Source organism: Bubalus kerabau, chromosome 16, assembly GCF_029407905.1.
Source record: "Bubalus kerabau isolate K-KA32 ecotype Philippines breed swamp buffalo chromosome 16, PCC_UOA_SB_1v2, whole genome shotgun sequence".
In the NCBI taxonomy this organism is placed as follows: domain Eukaryota; kingdom Metazoa; phylum Chordata; class Mammalia; order Artiodactyla; family Bovidae; genus Bubalus; species Bubalus kerabau.
This window is the reverse complement of record NC_073639.1, coordinates 18,766,652-18,792,126: the sequence shown is the minus strand read 5'-3', so window position 1 is coordinate 18,792,126 and position 25,475 is coordinate 18,766,652. Positions and strand designations below refer to the sequence as shown.

The following is a 25,475-nucleotide window of genomic DNA, read 5'->3' as shown; positions in this document are numbered from 1 at the left end:
TCTCTTTAACATCACCAAATGAGCAGAAGAAGTATGTGTTGTGTGCCATTATTTGAAAAACATTATTTCTAGATTTAATCCACAGAACATCCCTAACAATAAGAAAATATTCTCATTTTACAGATGGGGAAGCTGAGATCCAAGTATGTGTCTCACTGAAGGTCACAACATAAAAGAGGGTGGTACAGTCACTCTATCAATACCTAGGTCTGTACTTAAAAACAGTAATATTTCTTCTGCACTAATATGCAACTGAAAATAAAAAGTATACAACATATAAAAAGCCAGAAAGATTATTTGGCCTGCTTTGTTACCAATTCTCTGATTCTTTGCTTACCACCACAACAGTCTACTTTTTAGAGCTAAAAGAGAACTTCAGAGAAACACTCTGGATTGCTCTTAACACTCTGAAATGCTTTGTAACTAAAGCTGACTTAAGCACTAGCTCCTTAAAATACAAATAATTTCTTCTACACTGAGAAACAAAATTCCCTGGTGAACTTTGAGAAAAAATATGTACAAAGAAAGGATATCTCATCTTTGAGAAAGAATATGTACAAAGCTTCAGAAGGAAGGCAATAAAACATTACTTGAAACAGTTAATAACCTAAAAGTTGGCAATGTCTACAGCATGTAAGAAAACTCATCAATATATAAATATATTCCAATTACAGTAAAGAAAAATAACACATAGTCCCTACAGATTTATAATGTCACTAAAAATCTTATTTCCTGTCTAATTTCTCTTTAACAGTACTGATATATGCCAAATGAGCATATCCCCAAAGAGACTTTTTTTTTTTTTTTAACTAAAACCAAGATTCATTATTTAATAATTACTGAGTGCTGAGTACTGGGAGATACTGTGCTGGGTGCTGGGTAAGGAGCAGGAAGAAAGATAACACATGACAAGTAGCCTCAAAGAACTTACTTTCTAAGGTAGAAAAAAGACATTCAAAAATTACAGAAAAAATAAGTATAATTGTGATAGGTGCTTGAGAGGAATACAGGATGATCTGAGGATATTTTATAGAATACTTGATCTATTTTGCGAAGTTAGGTAAAATTTCCCCTGAAGATGGGACATTTAAAGTGAGATCTGAAAGAAAATGTTAGTGATACTTGAGAAAAGGAACCATGATAGGGAAGACCTACTATTATTAAAAACACACACACATGCATACAGTAAAGAGTTTATGTAAATAACTAGAGAGGGTTTTTTACAACCAGAAGTCATTATTTTATTTCTATAAAAGATTCTCTGGTGGCTCACTGGTAAAGAGTCCATCTGCAAAGCAGGAGACACAGGTTCGATCCCTGAGTTGAGAAGATCATCCCTTGGAGAAGGAAATGGCAACCTGTTCCAGTATTCTTACCTGGGAAATCTCACGGACCTAGGAGCCTGGCAGGCTACAGTCTATAGGGTTGCCATAGAGTCAGATACGACTTAGAAACTAAAAAGCAACAAGACATTCCAAAACTAATCAAATAATTTCCAGAGAACTTTCAAGGAAATACAATTTAAGGAACCACTGGGCTCTGTACCTGTACCTTGCATATTTCATTTCATTTACTCTTACAATGAAACTATGAGGTAACTATTTGTATAGGCCCTGGTTTTATTCTTTCTATAATTTGCCAAACCGAAGTGTGTCTTGCACGCTGATTGTCATGAGAGAAACTTTAAAAAGAACCTAAACAGTAAATGATAAAGTTCTCAGTCCTGCTTTCCATCTAAGTCTTCAAAATCCGTACACAAACACTGCATGATTATCCATTCCAGCCCTCTCCCCATCTTAGCAAACTTAAGTCTTCAGACTCTGTAAATACCCTAATCGCATAAGAAGTAAAACTGCTGCCATGCCACAGCCACCTGCTTCCTTGTTCTTCACCTCATTCCTACTGACATCACCCTGTGACTACATGGACCTCTTTGAGCCAATCGAAGCCTTCACTGTCCCCAACCAGAAACGTTTTTACCTCTCAACATTCAAAAGCAGTGACAGTTCTCAGTTCCTTTTATAAATAAATGGAGACATACAGATCTAGTCTTAGATTAGGGGAAAAGATAAGCATGTGGACCAGATAAGAATTATGTAAAAATTAATATTCCCACCCACTGCTTTTTCCAGTATCACATGTTGCTTACTTGTGGCAAAAGAGGAAGTATTACAGTTTTTTATTAATATGTGTCTATAAACATTATTGGCTTCCCTGATAGTTCAGTTGGTAAAGAATCTGCCTGCAATGCAGGAGACCCCGGTTCAATTCCTGGGTTGAGAAGATCTGCTGGAGAAGGGATAGGCTACCCACTCCAGTATTCTTGAGCTTCTATGCTCAGCTGGCAAAGAATCCGCCTGCAATGCGGGAGACCTGGGTTTGATCCTGCAAGAGTCATTTCCTAGGCAGGTTGATAAGAAGTCTAGGGGTCCCCAAGGAGAGAGCGGTCTGGAATTCTCAAGGAGGAAGAAAAGACAAACTTTTTTTCCCTCTACATTCCTTAGGACTATGTATCCTGCCTGAGGACAGTCTCTGGATTAAACCTTTGGGCTAATCCTGTTAGCGCAGGCGGCTTCGACGGGCACGCCAAGCACAGCCGAGAGGAGCCACCCCACGTCCCAGGTCAGGGGCAGAAGCCAGGAGGACCCCATGCCCGAAGGGCGGCGGCCAAGAGGAGTTACCCCACGTCCGAGGTCAGGGGCAGCGGCCGAGAGTACCAGACTGCGACGGCGCAGGAACAGCCGAGAGGAGCTACCCTGCGTGTGAGGTCAGGGGGGCGGCCGAGAGGAGTTACCCCACGTCCGAGGTCAGGGGTGGCAGCCGGGAGGAGACACCCCAGGCCCCAAGCCCAAGGCCAAGGGTGGCGGCAGGGAGGAGCAACCCCACGACCGAGGCCAGGGGCAGTGGCCGGGAGGACCAACCCCATGTCCAAGGAGCCGTGGCTGCGCAGGCGCAGGAGGGCCTAGAGGAGCTATCCCACGTTGAAGGTCAGGAAGGGCGGCTGTGAGGAGATACCCCTCGTCCAAGGTAAGGAGCAATGGCTGCGCTTTGCTGGAGCAGCCATGAAGAGATACCCCACGCCCAAGGTAAGAGAAACCCAAGTAAGATGGTAGGTGTTGCAAGAGGGCATCAGAGGGCAAACACACTGAAACCATACTCACAGAAAACTAGTCAATCTAATCACACTAGGACCACAGCCTTGTCTAACTCAATGAAACTAAGCCATGCCCGTGGGGCAACCCAAGACAGGCGGGTCATGGTGGAGAGATCTGACAGAATGTGGTCCACTGGAGAAGGGAATGGCAAACCACTTCAGTATTCTTGCCTTGAGAACCCCATGAACACTATGAAAAGTCAAAATGATAGGATACTGAAAGAGAAACACCCCAGGTCAATAGGTGCCCAATATGCTACTGGAGATCAGTGGAGAAATAACTCCACAAAGAAGGGATGGAGCCAAAGCAAAAAGAATACCCAGCTGTGGATGTGACTGGTGATAGAAGCAAGGTCCGATGCTGTAAAGAGCAATATTGCATAGGAACCTGGAATGTCAGGTCCATGAATCAAGGCAAATTGGAAGTGGTCAAACAAGAGATGGCAAGAGTGAATGTCAACATTCTAGGAATCAGCGAACTGAAATGGACTGGAATGGGTGAATTTAACTCAGATGACCATTATATCTACTACTTTGGGCAGGAATCCCTCAGAAGACATGGAGTAGCCATCATGGTCAACAAAAGAGTCCGAAATTCAGTACTTGGATACAATCTCAAAACCGACAGAATGATCTCTATTCGTTTCCAAGGCAAACCATTCAATATCACAGTAATCCAAGTCTATGCCCCAACCAGTAAGGCTGAAGAAGCTGAAGTTAAATGGTTCTTCTACAAGACCTTTAGAACTAACACCCAAAAAAGATGTCCTTTTCATTATAGGGGACTGGAATGCAAAAGTAGGAAGTCAAGAAACACCTGGAGTAACAGACAAATTTGGCCTTGGAATACGGAATGAAGCAGGGCAAAGACTAATAAGAGTTTTGCCAAGAAAATGCACTGGTCATAACAAACACCCTCTTTCAACAACACAAGAGAAGACTCTATACATGGACATCACCAGATGGTCAACACTGAAATCCGATTGATTATATTCTTTGCAGCCAAAGATGGAGAAGCTCTCTATACAGTCAGCAAAAACAAGACCAGGAGCTGACTGTGGCTCAGACCATGAACTCCTTATTGCCAAATTCAGACTGAAATTGAAGAAAGTAGGGAAAACCACTAGACCATTCAGGTATGACCTAAATCAAATCCCTTATGATTATACAGTGGAAGTGAGAAATAGATTTAAGGGCCTAGATGTGATAGATAGAGTGCCTGATGAACTATGGAATGAGGTTCGTGACATTGTACAGGAGACAGGGATCAAGACCATTCCCATAGAAAAGAAATGTAAAAAAGCAAAATGACTGTCTGGGGAGGCCTTACAAATAGCTGTGAAAAGAAGAGAAGCAAAAAGCAAAGGAGAAAAGGAAAGATAGAAGCATCTGAATGCAGAGTTCCAAAGAATAGCAAGAAGAGATAAGAAAGCCTTCTTCAGTGATCAATGCAAAGAAATAGAGGAAAACAACAGAATGGGAAAGACTAGGGATCTCTTCAAGAAAATCAGAGATACCAAAGGAACATTTCATGCAAAGATGAGCTCGATAAAGGACAGAAATGATATGGACCTAACAGAAGCAGAAGATATTAAAAAGAGATGGCAAGAATACACAGAAGAACTGTACAAAAAAGATCTTCACGACCCAGATAATCACGATGGTGTGATCACTGACCTAGAGCCAGACATCCTGGAATGTGAAGTCAAGTGGGCCTTAGAAAGCATCACTACGAACAAAGCTAGTGGAGGTGATGGAATTCCAGTTGAGCTATTCCAAATCCTGAAAGATGATGCTGTGAAAGTGCTGCACTCAATATGCCAGCAAATTTGGAAAACTCAGCAGTGGCCACAGGACTGGAAAAGGTCAGTTTTCATTCCAATCCCTAAGAAAGGCAATGCTAAAGAATGCTCAAACTACTGCACAATTGCACTCATCTCACATGCTAGTAAAGTAATGCTCAAAATTCTCTAAGCCAGGCTTCAGCAATATGTGAACCGTGAACTTCCTGATGTTCAAGCTGGTTTTAGAAAAGGCAGAGGAACCAGAGATCAAATTGCCAACATCCGCTGGATCATGGAAAAAGCAAGAGAGTTCCAGAAAAATATATATTTCTGCTTCATTGACTATGGCAAAGCCTTAGACTGTGTGGATCATAATAAACTGTGGAAAATTCTGAAAGAGATGGGAATACCAGAACACCTGATCTGCCTCTTGAGAAATTTGTATGCAGGTCAGGAAGCAACAGTTAGAACTGGACATGAAACAACAGACTGGTTCCAAATAGGAAAAGGAGTACGTCAAGGCTGTATATTGTCACCCTGTTTATTTAACTTATATGCAGAGTACATCATGAGAAAAGCTGGACTGGAAGAAACACAAGCTGGAATCAAGATTGCCGGGAAAAATATCAATAACCTGAGATACGCAGATGACACCACCCTTATGGCAGAAAGTGAAGAGGAACTGAAAAGCCTCTTGATGAAAGTGAAAGTGGAGAGTGAAAAAGTTGGCTTAAGCTCAACATTCAGAAAACGAAGATCATGGCATCCGGTCCTACCACTTCATGGGAAATAGATGGGGAAACAGTGAAAACAGTGTCAGACTTTATTTTTCTGGGCTCCAAAATCACTACAGATGGTGACTGCAGCCATGAAATTAAAAGACGCTTACTCCTTGGAAGGAAAGTTATGACCAACCTAGATAGCATATTCAAAAGCAGAGACATTACTTTGCCAACAAAGGTTCATCTAGTCAAGGCTATGGTTTTTCCAGTGGTCATGTATGGATGTGAGAGTTGGACTGTGAAGGCTGAGTGCTGAAGAATTGATGCTTTTGAACTGTGGTGTTGGAGAAGACTCTTGAGAGTCCCTTGGACTGCAAGGAGATCCAGCCAGTCCATTCTGAAGGAGATCAGCCCTGGGTGTTCTTTGAAAGGAATGATGCTAAAGCTGAAACTCCAGTACTTTGGCCACCTCATGCGAAGAGTTGACTCATTGGAAAAGACTCTGATGCTGGGAGGGATTGGGGGCAAGAGGAGAAGGGGACGACAGAGGATGAGATGGCTGGATGGCATCACTGACTCGATGGACGTGAGTCTCAGTGAACTCCGGAGTTGGTGATGGACAGGGAAGCCTGGCGTGCTGCGATTCATGGGGTCACAAAGAGTCGGACAGGACTGAGTGACTGATCTGATCTGATCTGAATCCTGTTACCGTAAACTGTAAATTATGGGAGTAGGTCTTGTCTTTACAAGGATTATATAACAATAATGTAACCTGCCTGAGGACAGTCTCTGGATTAAACCTTCTGGCTAATTCTGTTATCTTAAAATGTAAATTATGGGAGTAGGTCTGGTGAGGTCTTTACAACCTCCAGACATTATTTGGATTCACTGGAGAGTATATAACTCCATTGCTAACACCAGCAAGGGGGTACTCTTTCTACCCCCTTCTGATGCCTATGTCAGAAGCTTTCTCTATCTCCTTTATACTTTAATAAAACTTTATCACACAAAAGCTCTGAGTGATCAAGCCTCATCTCTGATCCTGGATTGAATTCTTCTCCGGAGGCCAAGGATCCCAGCATCTTTGTGTGATACAACAACAACCTTTCAATCCCTGGGTTAGAAAGATCCCCTGGAGAAGGGAAAGGCTACCCACTCCAGTATGTGGCCTGGAGAATTCCATGGACAGTCCATGGGTTCACAAAGAGTCGGACACAACTGAGCGGCCTTCACTTTCATAAACATTATGTCCATTTTTTAGGTCTGGGGTCCCCCATGATTTCCTTATTTGAAATTCAAGCTCAGCCAGTTATAACTGCTATGATGTTTGGGGATTATTTTTCAAAAATCAAAATCTCAAGTTTCAAATTTTGTTTGAATGCAACAATATGTAAAATGTCTACAAATCAACAACATATTACTGCTATTCAAACTCCTCTCATGCAAGAGGGCAGAAAATTACTGCCTAGCTTTTGAGAAAGATCCTCTTCAGATGATGAAAGTCTTTGAGATAGCAGCAATAATTGCTAGATGATGTAAATTGAAGGTAATGAATAATAAACTTTGATTATCTCCAAGGTCTTCAGATCCCTTCATAACCCCATAAACCACCCTGCACCTTTACAAGGCAGACATTTGCCAGCCGACATTTCACTCATGACAGATCCAAGCCCAAACTTGTCCTTGAATAGGCACTGAGGTTGCACATTTATTTCATTATGGTTTCCACTCTGAACTTAAAGCTTCTTTCAAAGATTTCATCAGGATGAATCTCATGATGCCCTTTATGCCTGCTGATTTTAGTTGTCACAAGAAGCCAAAGTTAACTCTCATCTTCAGGACTCTAATTTCCATAAGACTGAACATCTCCCTTTCAGACCCATTTCTTATCCCTGTCCAATACCTGAAAAGTCTCCACTGGGTTCTGTGAGACTCAGTCATCAGCAAACTCACATTCTCTGTAAACATTCCCTTCCCTTCTTGCTTTAAAACCTGATCAACCCTGCAGCCCTCTCAACTCCCAAAGGCTACCACTACTAAGTCCGGAGGTGGAGATGACATGCCTGCTCCCCGTTGCTCCTTCCAGATCACTCTTCTTCTCTCAATAAACCTGCCCATTTAAGTATTATGACTTCAAATAACAGCACTAAGTCTCCTTCTCTGCTGCAGTGCTCAAACAGTCCCCAGGCCGGTCTCCCTTTCCCCTGTTTCCTGGAGATTTTACTTCCTTACTCCCCGACACTGTCTCAGCCCTACTCCTATCATTACTCTCAGTGGCCTTCAACGTCCACAGAGATGATCTGCCTAATACACTGCTACTCAGTGCCTCGACCTTCTCTTCTCCACTGATTTTATTCTCCACCTTACTCCAGCTACATACTCATGTGGCCATACCTCAACTCTCATCTTTCCCAATAACTACCATCGGCCCTCCATATCTGTGCATTCCAGATCCTCTAATTCAACCAATTGTGAATCAAAAAACATTCAGAAACAAATTCTAAAAAGTTTCTAAAAGCAAAACTTGCATTTGCTGTGCACTGACAACTATTTACATAATATTTACAGTTGATCCTCAAACAAGATGCAATTGAACAGTACAGGTCTTTCCATGTGGGTTTTTTTTTTAACTAAATACTATAGTATTGCATGATCCACAGCGGGTTGAATCTGTGGATGTGGTCAATCATAACCACTCCTTTGCGTACACTCTTAATCCTCCAGCCCTTCTTCTGTTTTTCCCTGTACTTGGCTAAACTACAACCCTGGTAATGTCCAACCCTCTCTGCTTACTCTATGCTTGCACTTGTGCATGTACACTTGGCTGGAGGAAACAAATAAATTTGTTCCTAGTCTCCCAAATATCTTAATGTTGAAGCACCCCATCTTAGAGGGTTTTTTTTTTTTTTTTTCCTCTCCCATCTACACTGATTCCCTTACTGATCTCAGACACTCTACAGTGGGCAAATTAGAAATGCTAGACCTGCCTTCACTTAATGCAGAGATTCAAAGACTTAGGGAGATTGAAATGTCAGAGTGGATTTGACAGTTAAGACCCAGGCATCCACACTGGAAAGTCCAGAAAATATTCTCACCACTACCATGAGAAACAGACTTCTGAGAAGAACCCCAACATCTTTGAAGAACTCTGTGACTGCTCTTCATTTTAGGCCAGACCTTTACAACGGGGATTGCAGTCACTGAATTGGAAAACCTAAATGCAATGGGAGTAACTATATCCTGAGCGGCAGGGATCTGCCAAAGGCAAGGACAGTATGGTGACCATAATGGAGAGCAAAGCAGCAGCAATCAAAGTAGTCTGACTTATAGACTTATGTGGAACCAAGCATACGGAGAGCTGACTGTAAAGTTTTTTTTTTAATTTATTCATTTTTAATTGGAGGATAATTGCTTTACAATATTGTTGGTTTCTGCCATATATCAGTGTGAATCAGCCATAGGTATACATATGTCCCCCCTGTCCTGAACCTCCCTCCCACCTCCCCTTATAGACCTAAGGCATTAGCTAGTTGATCATGTCACTCCTAGAAATGCAATAGTTAGGAAGCCTACTAAATTCTTTCTTGATCTGCCTAAGCAGGAAAATTCTAGGTCAAGAGAACAAAAATTTCACCTGAACCATAAAAAGACAGGTTTCAAGGTCCCTCATTCATTTCTAGATTTGATCTGGTTTATAGATCCAGAACCGATTGGATAAACTGCCAAAAATTTATGCTGTTAATCATTCTCCCAGCCTTTCCCAAAGTAACCCACAGTTTTTGCCAGGGTAACTGTGATTGGGCAAAAAGGAATTAATTAGTGTTTTGGGGGACTAATGTCAGTGTTGACTCAGAACTGACATTAATTCCAAGAGATCTAAAACATCGTTGTGATCTAGCAGTCAGAGTAAGAGCTTATGGAGGTCAAGCGGTCAATGGAATTTTAGCTCAAGTCTGTTTCACACTGAGTGAGCCCAGGGGGTCTCTTAATCTATTCTGTGGTTATTTCCCAATACCAGAATTATTGGAACAGATATACTCAGCAGCTAGAAGAATCCCCACAATGGCTCCCTGACCTATGGAGAGAGGGTTATTCAAATGGGAATAGCTAGGTGGAATCCATTAGAACTGCCTCTACCTAGGAAAATAGTAAACTAAAAGCACTGCCCTATTCCTGGGAAGACTGCAGTAGATTAGTGCTACAATCAAGGACTTGAAAAACGCAGGCATGGTGATTTCCACTACATCCACATTAAACTCATCTATTTAACCCATGCAGAAGAGAGATGCATCTCAGAGAATGACAATGGACCATCATAAGCTTAATCAGGCGCATAGGCCAGTTGCAGTTGCTCTCTCAGATGTAGCTCTATTGCCTGAGCAAATAAACACATCCCCTGGCACCTGACACGCAGCTATTGAGCTGACAAATGTTTTTTGTTTGTTTGCTTTTTCTCTATATCTATTGGTAAAACCAGCAGAAGCAGTTTCCAGCTAGCAAGGCCAACAGCAATACACTTTGGCTCTCCTACCTCAGAGGACTATGAACTCTCCAGTTCTAAGTAAGGGGTCATAATCTAATTCACAGGTATCTTGATTACCTTTCTCTTCCAAAAGATAGCACGTTGCTCCATTACACTGATGCTGTTATGCTCAGTGGGCTTGATGAGAGAAAGATGGACCTGGGGTAGGAACTACTCTAGACTTAATGGTAAGACGTTTGCACACCAGTAAAAAATAAATCTGCACCAAAGGCCTCATGGGGAGTTCCCTAAATCAGCTGACAGAGGAAGAGAAGACTCTGGCCTTGTTTACAGATGATTCTGGACAATATACAAGCACCACCCAAAAGTGGATGGCTATACTAATACAATCCCTTGCTCTGGGATATCCCTGAAGGGCAATGGTGAAGGAAATCCTGCCAGTGGGCAGACTTTGAGCAGGGAACCTGGTTGTTCACTTTGATTGGAAAGAGCAATGGCCAGATATGATCACAGAATGATTCCTGGTCTATGGCCAATCACTTTTTCCCTAGCCACCCCCATCATCGCCCAATGTTCTCATGGACAAAGTGGCCCTGCTGACAAGGATGCAGGTTAGACATGGACTCAGAAACATGGACTTCCACTTCCATTCCTCAAGGCCAACCTGGCTATGGCCACTGCTGAGCACTGAACCTTCCAACAGCAGAGACCAACCCTCGGATTACCATGCCTTGAATGCTAGCCAGCGACCTGGTGGCAGGTTGATTACCATGGACTCTTTCCATCATGGAAGGGGAAATGTTTTGTTCTTACTGCAATAAATATTGACTCTAGATATAAATTTGCCTTTCCTGCACACAGTGCTTCTGCCAAAACTACCATCCATGAACTTACAGAATGCTTCATCCACCATCGTAGTACTCTAGGCGGCACTGCTTCTGATCAAGAACTCACTTCACAACAAATGAAGTGAGGTACTGGACCCACATTCACAGAATTCACTGCTCTTACCATGGTTCCCATCACCCTGAAGCAGCTGGCTGGACAGAATAGTGGAGCAGCATTTCCAGCAAGGTGACTAGAACTTGCAGAACTGTAGCAAAGTTTTCCAGAATGACTGTATGCTTTGAATCAGCATCCAATACCCGGAGCTGTTTTTCTCATAGTCAGAATTCATAAGCCCAGAAACGAAATGGTAGAAATGGGAGTGGTACCACTCAACTATTTCTCCTAATGACTTACTAGCAAAATGTTTGCTCCCTGTTCTCGAGACCTTATGCTCTGCTTGTAGAATGCTTCTGCCAGGAAATGCAACAGTGATTCCATTGAATTTCAAGATGCCACTAGGCCACCTTGAATTCCTCATATCTATAAATCAATAGGTAAAGAAGGGAGTTACTGTGTTGGCAGGAGTGACTGATCCTGACTACCAAGAGAAAATTGGACAGCAACTCTATAATAGAGATAAGGAATGCACTCTGTCTGGAATAATATCCCTTAGGGCATCTCTTGGTATTTCCATGCTCTGTGATTAAAGCCCGTGTAAAGCTACAACAATCCAACCCAGGTAGGACTACTCACGGCCCAGACTCTTCAGAAATGAAGGTTTGTTTGGGTCACTCCACCAGGCAAAGAACTAGAACCAGCTGAGGTACTTGCTGAAAGCAAAGGGAATACAGAATAGACAGTGGGAAAAGGTTGTTAAAATACCAACTATAATCACATCTTCAGTGACAGAACCTGGACTATTGTCCAGGTTACTGTCACAAGCATTTATTCCTTATTTCATTATGAATGTATAATATATTTGCTTAGTATATATAACAAAAATATTTGCTTCAAATATATATTAATATGTATAACAAATATTGTCTCTTTTCCTCTCATTCCCTTATTATGTAACATAGGATGTAAGGTATAATGTTTAAATATTGTTAATTTTACATCTTAGATTTTAAATTAAAATCAGTAAATTCACAATCCTACCATTCATTCCTCTTAATGTTTTACTTTCACCTTATTTTTGTCTTCCAATGTGGCACCATTCCCAGTAAAGTAAAACTTTTCTCTGTAGTTTTACTTTCCATCTATTGGAAAAGAAAAAGTTCCAAAGCTATTCCTGAGCATGACTTTTACATCCACCAATTACCTCATTTCTCTTTTATCATCAATCTCTTTCTACAAACTAACTCCATCTCAAGTTTCTCTACCCAGTTTCTATCCTGTTTAAACTGCTATTCTTTTCAAGAGTATCCACCTGTGTGTGCTCAGCCAATCAGTCATATCCAACTCTGAGACTCCATGGACTATAGCCCTCCATGTTCCTCCATCCATGGGATTTTCCAGGCAAGAATACTGGAGCAGGTTGCCATTCCCTTCAGGGGATCTTCCTGACCCAGGGACTGAATCTGCATCTTTTGCCTCTCTTGCATTGGTAGACAAATACTTTACCACTGAACCACCTGGGAAGCCCCAAGATTACCCTCACCAATGTAGTAAATATATTGATGTTACCACTTTGTAAATTGGTAGAAACCCAACCACCATTGAGCAAAGTAAACAACTCACAAGTTTGCTTCTTTTCTATTGTATATTTTAAATGAACCAGCTGTTTAAATTTTCGTCTGTATTACAGGCCATTAAGGTCTGATTTCACAATTATAGGAGTCAAGTCTTAACGGAGACATAATTAGGTAATTTTTCAATTTAAAGGCCTCCGATGATGGACAGGGAGGCCTGGCGTGCTGCGATTGATGGGGTCGCAAAGAGTCGGACACGACTGAGCGACTGATCTGATCTTTTCTGATGAAAACCTAAATTCTTATTGAGAATCCTGGGAATTTAAGTTGAAAAACTACAAACATGATGACTCCATCTAGTCTTTACTGTTAACCAGTGTCAGCATAACATAAATACTGTTAAGATTTCACCGGGTTTATTTTCAAAGTACTGTCATTCTTTCTCATCTATCATTTTCCTTATTCTCCTCCCATTCTGGGGACAACGTATTTTTCGCTTATCCCACACTGTCATTGTTTCCCCATCGCTCAGTCGTGTCCGACTCTTTGCGACTCCATGGACTATACAGTCTACGGAATTCTCCAGGCCAGAATACTAAAGTGGGTAGCCTTTCCCTTCTCCAGGGGATCTTCCCAACCCAGGGATCGAACCGGGGTCTCCTGCATTGCAGGCGGATTCTTTACCAACAGATATCAGGGAAGCCCTGACAGCTATCCCACGAAAGCTCATTAAAAAGATACCTGTTAAAAAAAAAAAAAGTGGACCGTTTCTAAATGTATACCGCCGCCAGTACCGCCCTTACTTTAATAACCATACGTTAAGAGAAAGGCAATCGCATTTAGGAACCCTAGTTTATTTCTTGATGAATGACTTCTCGTCAATCCGATTTTTGGGTCCTTTTCCTTATTTTCTCCCCCAAATGCCCCTCGGTTCGCGTTTCCAAAACTTTATGATTCACAAGACTTGAACTAAATAAAACTTTCTCGGCCTTTCACATGTAACCCGACCCGAACAGAACCGACAAGAGATCAGAAGGTGGGAATCCTGGACTCGTCACTTCCACCGCTCTCCGGAGCGGCTCCCGGCCGCACCTCCCGGAAAGCCGCCTATGACTTACACGTGATCCCCAGTGACGCGGGTGTCGCGGCGCGACTCCACCGGGGCGGCCGCGCCTGCGCGGCAGCGAGGAGGCGGAACCGCGGGGGGATCCGAGCCGGGCCAGGGAGGGAGCAGGCGAGCGGGGACGGAGGAGGGAGAGAGGGGAGGGAGGAAAGAGGTAGAGTGGGGAGGAGGACGGAGGGGCGGGCCTTTCCGGAGGTTCCGACGCCCTTCACTTCCTGTTCGCTGGACCTTCTGAATCCGGGTCAAGGGTGTCCGCCTCCTCGTCTCTCCGGCTGATCCGGCACCTTTCGTGACAGCCGCTTCTGACTCAACCCAGGCCGGGTTTCATCCCAGGAACGGCTGGAGCCCAAACACCTACACCTGCCGCGGCACGCGGAGGCGCGCTTCCTCACCCGGCGGCTGGCAGCCCCAGGCCCTGAGTGCCCGCCGCAGCTGGGGGGGCCCCCCGCTGGCCCCTCCGCGCTGATGCTTAGAGAGACCGCGGGCCCGGGGCGGCGGCGGCGGTGGAGTGTGGGCCTCTGGCTCCTTAGGCCCAGCGCGGACGGGGCCGGTTCTTAGACGCCCCAGACTTGCCAACTCCCGCCCGGACTCGGATGGGCCCCCCTGCCCGATAAATGTGGCTACTGAGGCGGCGGTGGCGGTGGTCGGTCCCGCTGCTGCTGCTGCTGCGCTCCAGGTTCGCCTCCGCCCCGGGGCTCTCCTGGCCCACCTCGGGGCCGTGGCCACCGGCTCATCACCCCCTGGCCCGGGCCTTGCCGCGTGGCGACAATGGACAAGATCCTGGAGGGCCTGGTGAGTTCTTCGCACCCGCTGCCCCTGAAGCGGGTGATCGTGCGGAAGGTGGTGGAGTCGGCAGAGCACTGGCTGGACGAGGCGCAGTGCGAGGCCATGTTTGACCTGACGACCCGGCTCATCCTGGAGGGCCAGGACCCCTTTCAGCGGCAGGTGGGCCACCAAGTGCTGGAGGCCTACGCGCGCTACCACCGGCCGGAGTTCGAGTCCTTCTTCAACAAGACGTTCGTGCTGGGTCTCCTTCAGCAGGGCTACCACTCGCTGGACAGGAAGGACGTAGCCATCGTGGACTACATTCATAACGGCCTGAAGCTGATCATGAGCTGCCCGTCGGTGCTGGACCTCTTCAGCCTGCTGCAGGTGGAGGTGCTGCGGATGGTGTGCGAGAGGCCAGAGCCGCAGCTGTGCGCCCGACTCAGCGACCTCCTGACAGACTTCGTGCAGTGCATCCCCAAGGGGAAGTTGTCCATCACCTTCTGCCAACAGCTAGTTCGAACGATAGGCCACTTCCAGTGCGTGTCCACCCAGGAGAAAGAGCTGCGGGAATATGTTTCGCAGGTGACAAAAGTGAGTAACTTGCTGCAGAACATCTGGAAGGCCGAGCCCTCCACCCTGCTGCCTTCTCTGCAAGAAGTTTTTGCAAGCATTTCCTCCACAGGTAAGGGTCGTGGCCTTCCCGGACAGCCTCTCTTGGAAATGTAATTTGTGTCTCTTACATACACACTGTGTTCGTTTCCCTGCTCTGAAAACGTCTTCGTGGAAAAGCAGATCTTAACACCCTCATCCAGATTCTCTTCCACTTGCCATATTCAGCCTGTCACTTTGGACCTTAAAAAAAAAAAAAAGGGCAGTGTTTCTATTTTAAAGGTTGAGAATGTCCAAGTCTAAGACCTTTGGCAGGAAACAAGTCGCTGAATTACTCAGCCTCTGCTCAAGTTATGGAATGCTTTGAGGATGACAGATACTATATAAAGCATGTAAAGCTTTTATTCATTAGTGACTAATGGCAGCATAATCATGTTTACTGTATCATAATCGTGCTGTGATTTTGTCATCTTGTTGTCATGAGTTTTTCCTTAGCTTCTGAATTTTCCCACATTTTAATTCCTGGACTGTGCCGTTCATTTTATGACTGTATTATCCTAGTTAACCATGTAGTTGCTAAATATTGGCATTTTCTGTTTGTGAGAGTGGATGCAGGGGGGCTGAGTGATCGGTGTTTCCCGCTCCAGGTGTATATAGGCCTCGAATTGCGTCCTTAGAACTACAGGAGCGGGTCAGGTGCTGCTTAACAGGAAAATGCCTTCTCACCCAGAAATTTTACCTGTGTGTTTACATTCCTTGTCTAGACATGGAGCTTCCAGCTCTGTAAGTTGTGCAACACGAGATCCAAAACTGTGTTCACTCCCTCTCTGCTTGGTACCGTCATCCTTCCGGAATTTGCATCATCTGAGTTTAGGTTTATTTTTTAATTGTAATTGTTCTTATATTGCCTGTGTTGCTAGAACAGTTCGATTTCCCCAGAAGTTTCTCACCTTTAGCAGTAAAGGTGCTCACCTTGGCTTTGCCCAATTTTTATGTGTTTTAAGCAAAGTCCCCCTAAAATTCATCTTAATTTCTACTTCTTTAAGAGATTTAAAAAACTGTCCTTAGAACAATGTAATGACTACTGTAATTAATAGGGTTAAGCTACTTTGGAGGATCTAAGGAGTTAATTTGAATGATGCCTTGCATTTCTTTTCTGACTACTGCTTTTACAAATGACTATTTTAGCACAACAAAAACAATATTAAAGAATGCAAGAAAATAAAGTAACTTACGGACTAAATATGGTGATAGGAATAGTTTTTATGTTGCAGTTCTTCTTCCTGTAAAATGAACGTTCATTGCCATTAGCTCTTAATCTCTCATTTCTGCAGTTCAACATTCCTTGTATGTTAGCGTCTGCACAGGAGGTGGAGCATAACAACCACTTGGAAGGGGTGGTAAACTGTTCTCTCTACATACTTCATTTAAACCTTCTTGCCGTATTCCTTTGTCTTTTTCATTAAAACAATATAGATGCTTCATTTGAACCTTCTGTAGCACTGGCGAGCCTCGTGCAGCACATCCCTCTTCAGATGATCACAGTTCTCATCAGGAGCCTTACTACGGATCCAAATGTAAAAGATGCGAGTATGACCCAAGCTCTTTGCAGGTACTTCTTCATAATGTCATAGATGGTAATTGTAGATTTGGGAGGAGAAGATTATTTTGCTGTATTTTGTGGGTAATGAAAAACTTAGGGCAATGTGCAGAACTGAAACCACGGAATCAAATATATAAAGATTCTCCTAATTAATTGAAATGAATCATTTACCTGCGGGCATTCCAGTAATTCACGAATACATTTTCAATTCAACATTTTTTAATTACAAAAATATAACACACATATACACTTATGGTACAGTCAGGAGTTGGTTGGATTATCGATATAGTTTACGAATTTCTTTGCCCGGTATCATTTCCTGAAATCTGTTGCCTCCCTCTGGGATCTTCTTTTTTCTTCCTGACTAAGCATGTACCTTTACTTAGTACATACTTTTACTTTCTCTTTCAACCAGGACCTCTGGGTAAGACTTTCTTAGTCTGTTCAAAGCATGTTTCTTTCTTGCATATTCTCAAGTATATGATTTGGCAAGACACAGAATTCTAATCTGATAATCATTTTCTCTTAGCATTTTGAAAATAATACTGCACTATCTTCTGGCATCTGTTGTTGCTAATATGGAGTGTACAGTTGGTTTGATTATCTTTCCTTTGTGAGTAGTAGGCTCTCCTGGTATGTTTATGCTTTCTCTTTATCCTTGATGTTTTTCAGTTTTAGTCTTATATGTCTAGGTGTAAACTTAATGTTATTTTTACTTCTCAGTACTCTTGTACTCTTGTGCTTCCGGTCATTCAGCTATTCACACACATTTATTGGGCACTTACCAGGAATGCCGAGCAATATTTAAAAGTCAAATGGATAGAACTATCTCTCCTCATGAGCATGTAGTTGGGGAAGCAGGCAGATAGTATCAACATATTATATTGATTCCAAGATACATCCTGATTTCAGAGATGTTGAAAGGTATAGTCATTGGTGTTTAAATTGCAGAACTTTTGTTGCTGCAGTGGTATATAACCTAATTGTACATCCTAAAATTGATTCTGTTTTTAGATTTAATTAAATATGATAAGTAAAATAATTTAGTATGTTGGATAGTGATGAATGGTTTTGAAAAAAAAGTAGATAGGAAAGCAATAAAGCATGGGGAATGGTTTGCAATTTTAAATAAGATAGACAGGAAGCCCTCACTGAAAAGGTGACCTTGAAGTAAAGATACAAAGGAAATGAGAGTGCAGACCTCTTGGAGATATAAGGGGAAGGACAGCAATACTATCTTATAATTTACTAATTTTTCTTTCAAAGGTAAGATATTATTAGTTATTGAGTTTATTTCAATGACTATTTTCTTCTAATTGAGCTTTCCCTGTCTTCCTATTCTTATTTCATATCTGTCTGATTTTGTTTTGTAATTTTTTTCCCCTGTGTGTATTGATAGGACATTGAAAGAAAATGTAAGGATTTGGAACAAAATGTTTTCTGCATTACAGATTATATTTTAACTAATTATAAATTACAGTCATGAAGTAACATGTAAACTTCAGTATCAATATTTTATGTTGGGGTCTCAGAAATTTACATGTGTACACATCTCATTCTCTGGTTCTTTTTTTTTCTTATAGTTGATTTATAATGTCAGGTATGGCACCCTTTTCATACTGTTCATGGGGTTCTCTGATGGCACCCTTAGTCTTAATTTTTCAGCCTCTTCAAAACAACGATAGTTTCCAACTTAATAATTTATTTTAAGATATATTTGAAAATTATTTTTCACCTGCCTCTTTCTATGGGAAATTGTGATCCATTTTTTGTATTGCATTTCCAATGTATCTCCTACATGATCCTATTTAACTTACAATGTACCTGGAGTAATTATTCTTGTATTACAAATGTAAATGAAAAGGATAGTAACATTTACTTTTATCATACCCCACCCTCTACTCCCTCATGCTCTATATTTCACACATAGCGCTTGTCATGCTTCACTGTCATTTTCTGTAACCCACAGAAACCCAAATGCAGATACTGTACCAGAATTAGATGAGTCACACTAAAGGATGAAATAGGCCAGGTGTAACTGACCTGGTGGCTCAGTGGTAAAGAATCCATCTGCCAACACAGAAGATGCTGGTTCAATCCCTGAGTTGGGAAGATCCCGTGGAGAAGGCAACCCACTCCAGTATTCTTGCCTGGGAAATCCCACGAACAGACGACGCTGGCTGGCCACAGTCCATGGGGTCGCAAAGAGTTGGACACAACCTAGCAGCTAAGCAACAACTGAAACAATAGGAAATAGGGTTCATGCTGCTGCTGCTGCTAAGTCGCTTCAGTCGTGTCCAACTCTATGCGACCCCACAGACGGCAGCCCATTAGGTTCCTCTGTCCCTGGGATTCTCCAAGCACTTTCTAAAAGAGAAAGCTGACCCTCAACTTCTGTTGTCTTATTATCAAGGGGGATTTTTTTTTGCTTTTAAATTTTTTAATTTATATTGGAGTATAGCCGATTAACAATGTTGTGGTAGTTTCAAGTGGACAGCAGAGGGACTCAGCCATACATGTACATGTATCCATTCTCCCCCAAACTCCCCTCTGGTCCAGGCTGCCATGCAATATTGAGCAGCAGAGTCCCCTGTGCTATCCAGTAGGACCTTGTTGGTTATCCGTTTAAAATAGAGCAATGTGTACGTGTCGATTCCAAACTCCCCAAGTATCCCCTCCCCTGATCCTTCTCCCCTGGCAATCGTAAGTTCCATTCTCTAAGTCTGTATCATAGGAAAATTTGAGTTCAGTGTTGCTAATCTGATTTTTCAAAAGAAGCCTGACGTCCATTTTTTATGTGAAGTTTTCCAATTTTAAAAACATTGCAAAGAATAAGACTGAAAGCTGGATCTAGCCCTTACGCTGCCATATAAAAGTGAAAATTGCCTTTATTCTCCACAAATTAAGATTGGATCTATTTTGTGGCCTTTCATAATATTATGTGAGTCGTTCAGTCATGTCCAAGCCTCTGCGGCCCCACCGACTGTAGCCCACCAGGCTCCTTGGTCCATGGGGTTCTCCAGGCGAGAACACTGGAGTGTGCTGCTGTTTCCTTCCCCAGGGCATCTTCCGGAACCACGGATCAAAGCCGGGTCTCCCGCATTGCAGGTAGATCCCTGAGCCACTAGGGAAGACCTGCCAGTTTTAATTTTTTTAAGTTGCATGTCCTTTTTTTAGCTCTAGAGGGTAATGATTTCATTTAGTCAGTAGATTTGAGCTCCATTTCAATGCAGATCAAAGATTAGAGGTTAAAAAAACAAAACAGAACAGTGACAACTGTTCTGAATCCCACAGTCTAATTGAGGAATCAAGATTTATTGCAACTACTGAATGCTCTTTAAATAGTAGGAAATTAAATCAGCCTATCAGGGTTAAGTGTCCTTAAAATTCAAATTGTAACCAGTACACAGTGGATAAGATTACAGTAGTCAACCATAAAAATAACTGATTCTAGAGTGACTATGTGTGAGAGGATTTGAGCCTATGTATATCCAATCAAATTGAAGCAAGACTAGAATGTAATTAAAGTGTAACCCAAAGTGTCTCTTTACCTGCCAGCAGAGCAGGTAATGAGATCATCGCTTCAGATACCAGCACTGCTCCTTATTGTGTGGCCTGTTGAATATTTCCTAACTTTCCCTATCAGTTTGAAGGCATACATCATAATTTAGAGTTATATTCTTAGCATTTACTGCAGTATCTATTATATAATAGACACTCGAATATTTTTTGAATGAGTGGCTTCTAATTTGTGTTACTTCTGACTTTAAGTATCTTTAGGGTGGTTAGGACATGGGGTACACATGGGATAAGGTAAAAACTAGATAGAGGCTTGTGAGAGGGGAGGCTGGAAGTGGAGAGGATGGAGGAAAAGGCTGATTGGGTGATTAGGGATGTTGAAAAGCCATGGCCAAGTGGAATTTGCTACTCTGCCCCCACCCCCGGCTTTCCTTGTACTCCCCCAGGACCTGAGCTAAAGGGAAACTTGGGCCCCGTGTGCTAGGGAGCCCAGTCTGGTTCCATTCTGGGACTGTGCTCCCCACGGGGAAGAGTCTATAGAGCCAAAGAAAGGTGCTCGCTTGTTCTCCTTCTCTAAACCACAGTTCTTTCATGTACATTTTATAGTAAATATATATATATATACATAAAACATGTACTCGTATGTTTTCTTTTAAACAAATCAGTTTTTAAGAAGATTTACTAGCTTTTTTTTCTTTTTTAATTCAATAATAGCTCAGATATTTTTGTGTTAGATCCCTGTGGATAGATTCATATCGACCTATCTCATATTTTAAAACCCTGCCTAATGTTCCATAGTATATGTAAGTCATTTCCTTATGATAATTTTGCATTTTTCTGTATTGTAAGCAGTGCTGCAGTGAATATACTCTTCACACACAAATGCAAATGTCTCTACTTTCTACTCCGGGTATGTAGAGTGGCCACAGACTTGTGAAAACCAGATTAACAACAGTTGAGAGGTGTGAAACAGCTTTCAGAGACAACTGTAATGACTTAAAACCATCATTGTTGGCCAGAAAAACAAGAAAGGGAAAAAGAAATAATGTGTGTAGAGTATAGAGGAAACATACAGATAACCTGTAGTAAAATGAGTATGAACTTTGGAGCCACTCAGGGTCTGATAGGACAGGTTAATCATTAAGAGCAAAAATCTTAATAAAGGTAACACTCCAGTGTTAATGTAGACAGTTTATATCAATATGAAAGTCAGTCCTTTTGACATGTTAGTTGCTCTTTTGGTCATGTGTTTATGTACTTAGTATTTGTATTTTACATTTTGTACAATCAAAGTATGTATTTATTTCCTCGTCTTAACATTTAGAAGGGAGACATTCACAGTATTTCCAGTGTATTAGTTGATTTAACCTTCTCATCAGTCCTGTAAAATTCATTCATAACCTACAGATGAGGAACTGAAACACAAAGAAGTAACTCATAAAAGTATTTAGGGACCCCCAGCTAATAAATGGTGAACTGAGATTTTTAAACCAAATCACTCTGACTTAAAAACCTGGTTTGTTTTACTATTTGTTTTATTATATATTCACCCAAACTGGATTACTGGATCAAAATCAAATAATATGAACATCTGGCCCAGTTGCCTTCCAGAAGCATTGTAGCATCTTCTTCATTGTGGTTGATATCTAACATAAGGCATAGTTTCCATCATACCCCATATTACTTTATTTTCATTTAATTGGGTTGGTACTCAGAAAGGTGGTGGTAGTGGTTTAGTCACTAAGTCGTGTCCAACTCTTGGGACCCCATGGACTGTAGCCTGCCAGGCTCCTCTGTCCATGGGATTTCCCAGGCAAGAATCCTGACTGAAGCAGGTTGCCATTTCCTCCCCCAGGGGATCTTTGCAACCCACAGATCAAATCTGAGTCTCCTGCATTGCAGGCATATTCTTTACCAACTGAACCACCAAGGAAACCCTACTCAAAGAGAAAAGCACTCACTGTTACAAAACGAGGCCATTTCAATATTTGTATACTTGGTGCCCTTTTATCTATTTGAAATTTCTTTTTGTTGTCATTGTATAGTAGAATTTTGAGAGAGATGAAGAGACCTATTTCACAATTCAAAATGTAGTCTTTTTTTAACAGTACATTTTATATTTATTTAGATTGTAATCACCAGAAAGGAGAAATTTTGGTTCATATGCATGTCTTAGTTCATATAGCCATATTTGAACAGTTCTTCTTAAAGTAAATTTGCCTAATAAATTGACACTATTGAAAAATAAATTCAAAACTTTGCATTTATGCAGAATGATTATCAGAAATTATTTTTATACAAATGTGTTATATAAGACTGTCAGTTGACAAGATTGGAAATCCCTGAGTACAAGCAGCCAGTTGTTCATATTATTTGATTTTGATCCAGTAATCCAGTTTGGGTGAATATATACAACAAAAATAGTAAAACAAACCAGGTTTTTAAGTCAGAGTTATTTGGTTTAAAAATCTCAATTCACCATTTATTAGCTGGGGGTCCGTAAATACTTTTATGAGTTACTTCTTTGTGTTTCAGTTCCTCATCTGTAGGTTATGAATGAATTTTACAGGACTGATGAGAAGGTTAAATGAATTAATACACTGGAAACACATCTTCAATAGTACTTTTCGCGTGCAAGCTCAGTAAATATTGAGTCACAAAGTGAGTGACTTTGTAACCACTGCTGTAGTTACTCCTGTTATTCCTAACTGAGTAATGTCAAAGCTATTGTCAATGCTAATAGTTGTGTTATCCTTTAATTTTCAGAATGATTGACTGGCTGTCTTGGCCATTGGCTCAGCACGTAGACACATGGGTGATTGCACTCTTGAAAGGACTGGCAGCTGTCCAGAAGTTTACTATTTTGATAGATGTTACTTTACTGAAAATAGAATTGGTAAGTGGGAGTATATTAATATTTTGGAATGTATAGAGCCATATAATACATGTGTGCTAAGTCATTTCAGTCATGTCTGACTCTTTGCAACCCTATGGACTGTAGCCCCCCAGGCTCTTCTGTCCATGGGATTTCCCAGGCAAGAGTACTCGAGTGGGTTGCCGTTTCCTTCCCCAGGGGATCTTCCTGACTTGGCATCGAACCCACATCTCTCTCTTACATATCCTGCATTGGCGGGTTCTTTTCCACCAGTGCTACCTGGGAAGCAAGACCCTGTAAGTCCATATAATAAGTCTTTTTATCTTTGGGTTGGCCCCTTTAAAGCGTCTAGTTTTGAATATAGTCTTGTTTTGGGTTTTCTTTTGAATAAAAATTTTGAATAGGCTTTAGAAATTTAAAATGCTACTTAAGATTAGGTCATAATAATAATTTTGCTGTTTTCAAATATTTATTATGAAAACACAGTCTTCCCATTATCTCTTGAATCCTGACTAATCAAGCTTTTACCACCATTTTTCTGCCAAAACAATCTTTGACACCTGTGCTCTTCAATGTTGCTTAACTCAAGAGTCATTTCTCAAGCCTCCTCTCATTTGACCTGTTAGTCATTTGACATAGTTGATCACTCTCTCTTGAAACACTTTCCTCCCTTGGTTTCCAGAATGTTATACTCTCCTGGATTTTGTTCTAGTTCACTAGATTCTCAGTCCTGGTGTGGATCTTTCTAACTTTAGAATGCCTTAGAGTTTCATCTCTGGTTTCCTTTCTCCTCAGTTCACGCAGTCACCATGGCTTTAAACAACATCTCGAAGTTTATGACCGATGGGTTTTTATTTCTAGTCCATTATTCTCCTGTAAATTCCATATTCATGTATCCAGCTCTCTATATACTTGGATCTCAGGTTCAGCTTATCCACAATCTAATTCCTGATTTTTCCCTCCCAAACCTGGTCTTCCCCATCTTAAATGACTATTTTAGCCTTTCAGGTCAGAGAAGGCAATGGCACCCCACTTCAGTACTCTTGCCTGGAAAATCCCATGGACAGAGGAGCCTGGAAGGCTGCAGTCCATGGGGTCGCTGAGGGTCAGACACGACTGAGCGACTTCACTTTCACTTTTCACTTTCGTGCATTGGAGAAGGAAATGGCAACCCACTCCAGTGTTCTTGCCTGGAGAATGCCAGGGGCGGGGGAGGCTGGTGAGCTGCCGTCTATGGGGTCACACAGTTGGACACGACTGAAGTGACTTAGCAGCAGCAGCAGCACCAGCCTTTCATGTGCTTAGGCTCAACCTTGAAGCTGTTCTTGTCTCTCTTCATGCTCTCTCATCCCATATCTTACAAATCCTATTGACTCCACCTTTAAGATATATCCCGAATTCTACCACTCTCAACCAGCTACATCACTACCACCCTGGTCCAGATTCATCACCGGTTGTGCTAAGTCACTTCGGTTGTGTCCGACGCTATGCAACCCTCTCGACTGTAGCCCACCAGGCTCCTCCGTCCAAAGGAAATCTATAGGCAGGATACTGGAGTGGGTTGTCATGGCCTCCTCCAGGGGATCTTCCCAACCCACAGATCAAACCTGGGTTTCCTGCCTCGAAAGCATCACCCCCTGCTATGTTGATAGCCCTGCGGCTCCTGCTCTTTATCCCCTTTGGGCATCACACAAGGTCCTGATCTGAGCCGCTGCTGCTTCTCTCGTCCTGTCTTCCACTGTAACTGCCTCAATCTCCGTGCTCTATTTACACACACTGCCCTCCTCGTTATATCTCTAGTCCACCAGGCTGAAGGCCTCGGGGCTTTTGCAGTGCTGAGTATATATAATAAGCAGAGCAAAGGCCCTTCTCCCAGTTATCTGTCAGACTTAATCTCATTCCCTTCAGTTTTTTGTAGTCAAGGGTCACATTTATCATGAGGCCTTTTTTAAATTCCATATAATAAAACAGCAGAGCCTTTTGCCACTCAGCATTCCCTATTCAACATGCCTTGCTTTCATAGCATTTTTCTCTCATGGTACTTTTAATTGCCTCTATCCAACCCTCTAGACAGTAAGCCCTCTAAGATCAGAGGTTTCCTTTGAATCCACTATAGTTTTCTCAGTATATACAATAGTGCCAAGCAGTAGTAGATGATCAGGAAGTATTTTCTGAATGAATAATGGGCCAGGGAGTATCACCTTGTAAACATTGTTTAACAGATTTTTACTTGATGATGTAGTTTTAAGAGTCGGTGGGGTCATTATACTCCCTTGATCTCTGTCATATTATTTCCTAACTTTCTCCCTCTCCCAG

The 25,475-nt window shown here is 42.2% G+C and overlaps 1 protein-coding gene across 2 annotated transcripts in view; it reads left to right on the top strand.

The window, feature by feature from the left end:
- Nucleotides 1–13,983: 13,983 nt before the first annotated feature.
- Nucleotides 13,984–25,475, top strand: part of USP38 (ubiquitin specific peptidase 38) — a 32,536-nt gene continuing 21,044 nt past the window's right edge. Inside the window, exons 1-3 of one of the 2 annotated variants that reach the window (XM_055550231.1) lie at nucleotides 13,984–15,235; nucleotides 16,639–16,774; nucleotides 23,051–23,180. In XM_055550231.1, coding sequence (XP_055406206.1) covers nucleotides 14,554–15,235; nucleotides 16,639–16,774; nucleotides 23,051–23,180 — 948 coding nt within the window. In that variant the 5' untranslated portion in view covers nucleotides 13,984–14,553. Of the gene's footprint in view, nucleotides 15,236–16,638; nucleotides 16,775–23,050; nucleotides 23,181–23,257; nucleotides 23,456–25,475 lie in introns of those variants that run through there. The other variant, XM_055550232.1, reaches the window with a different exon arrangement.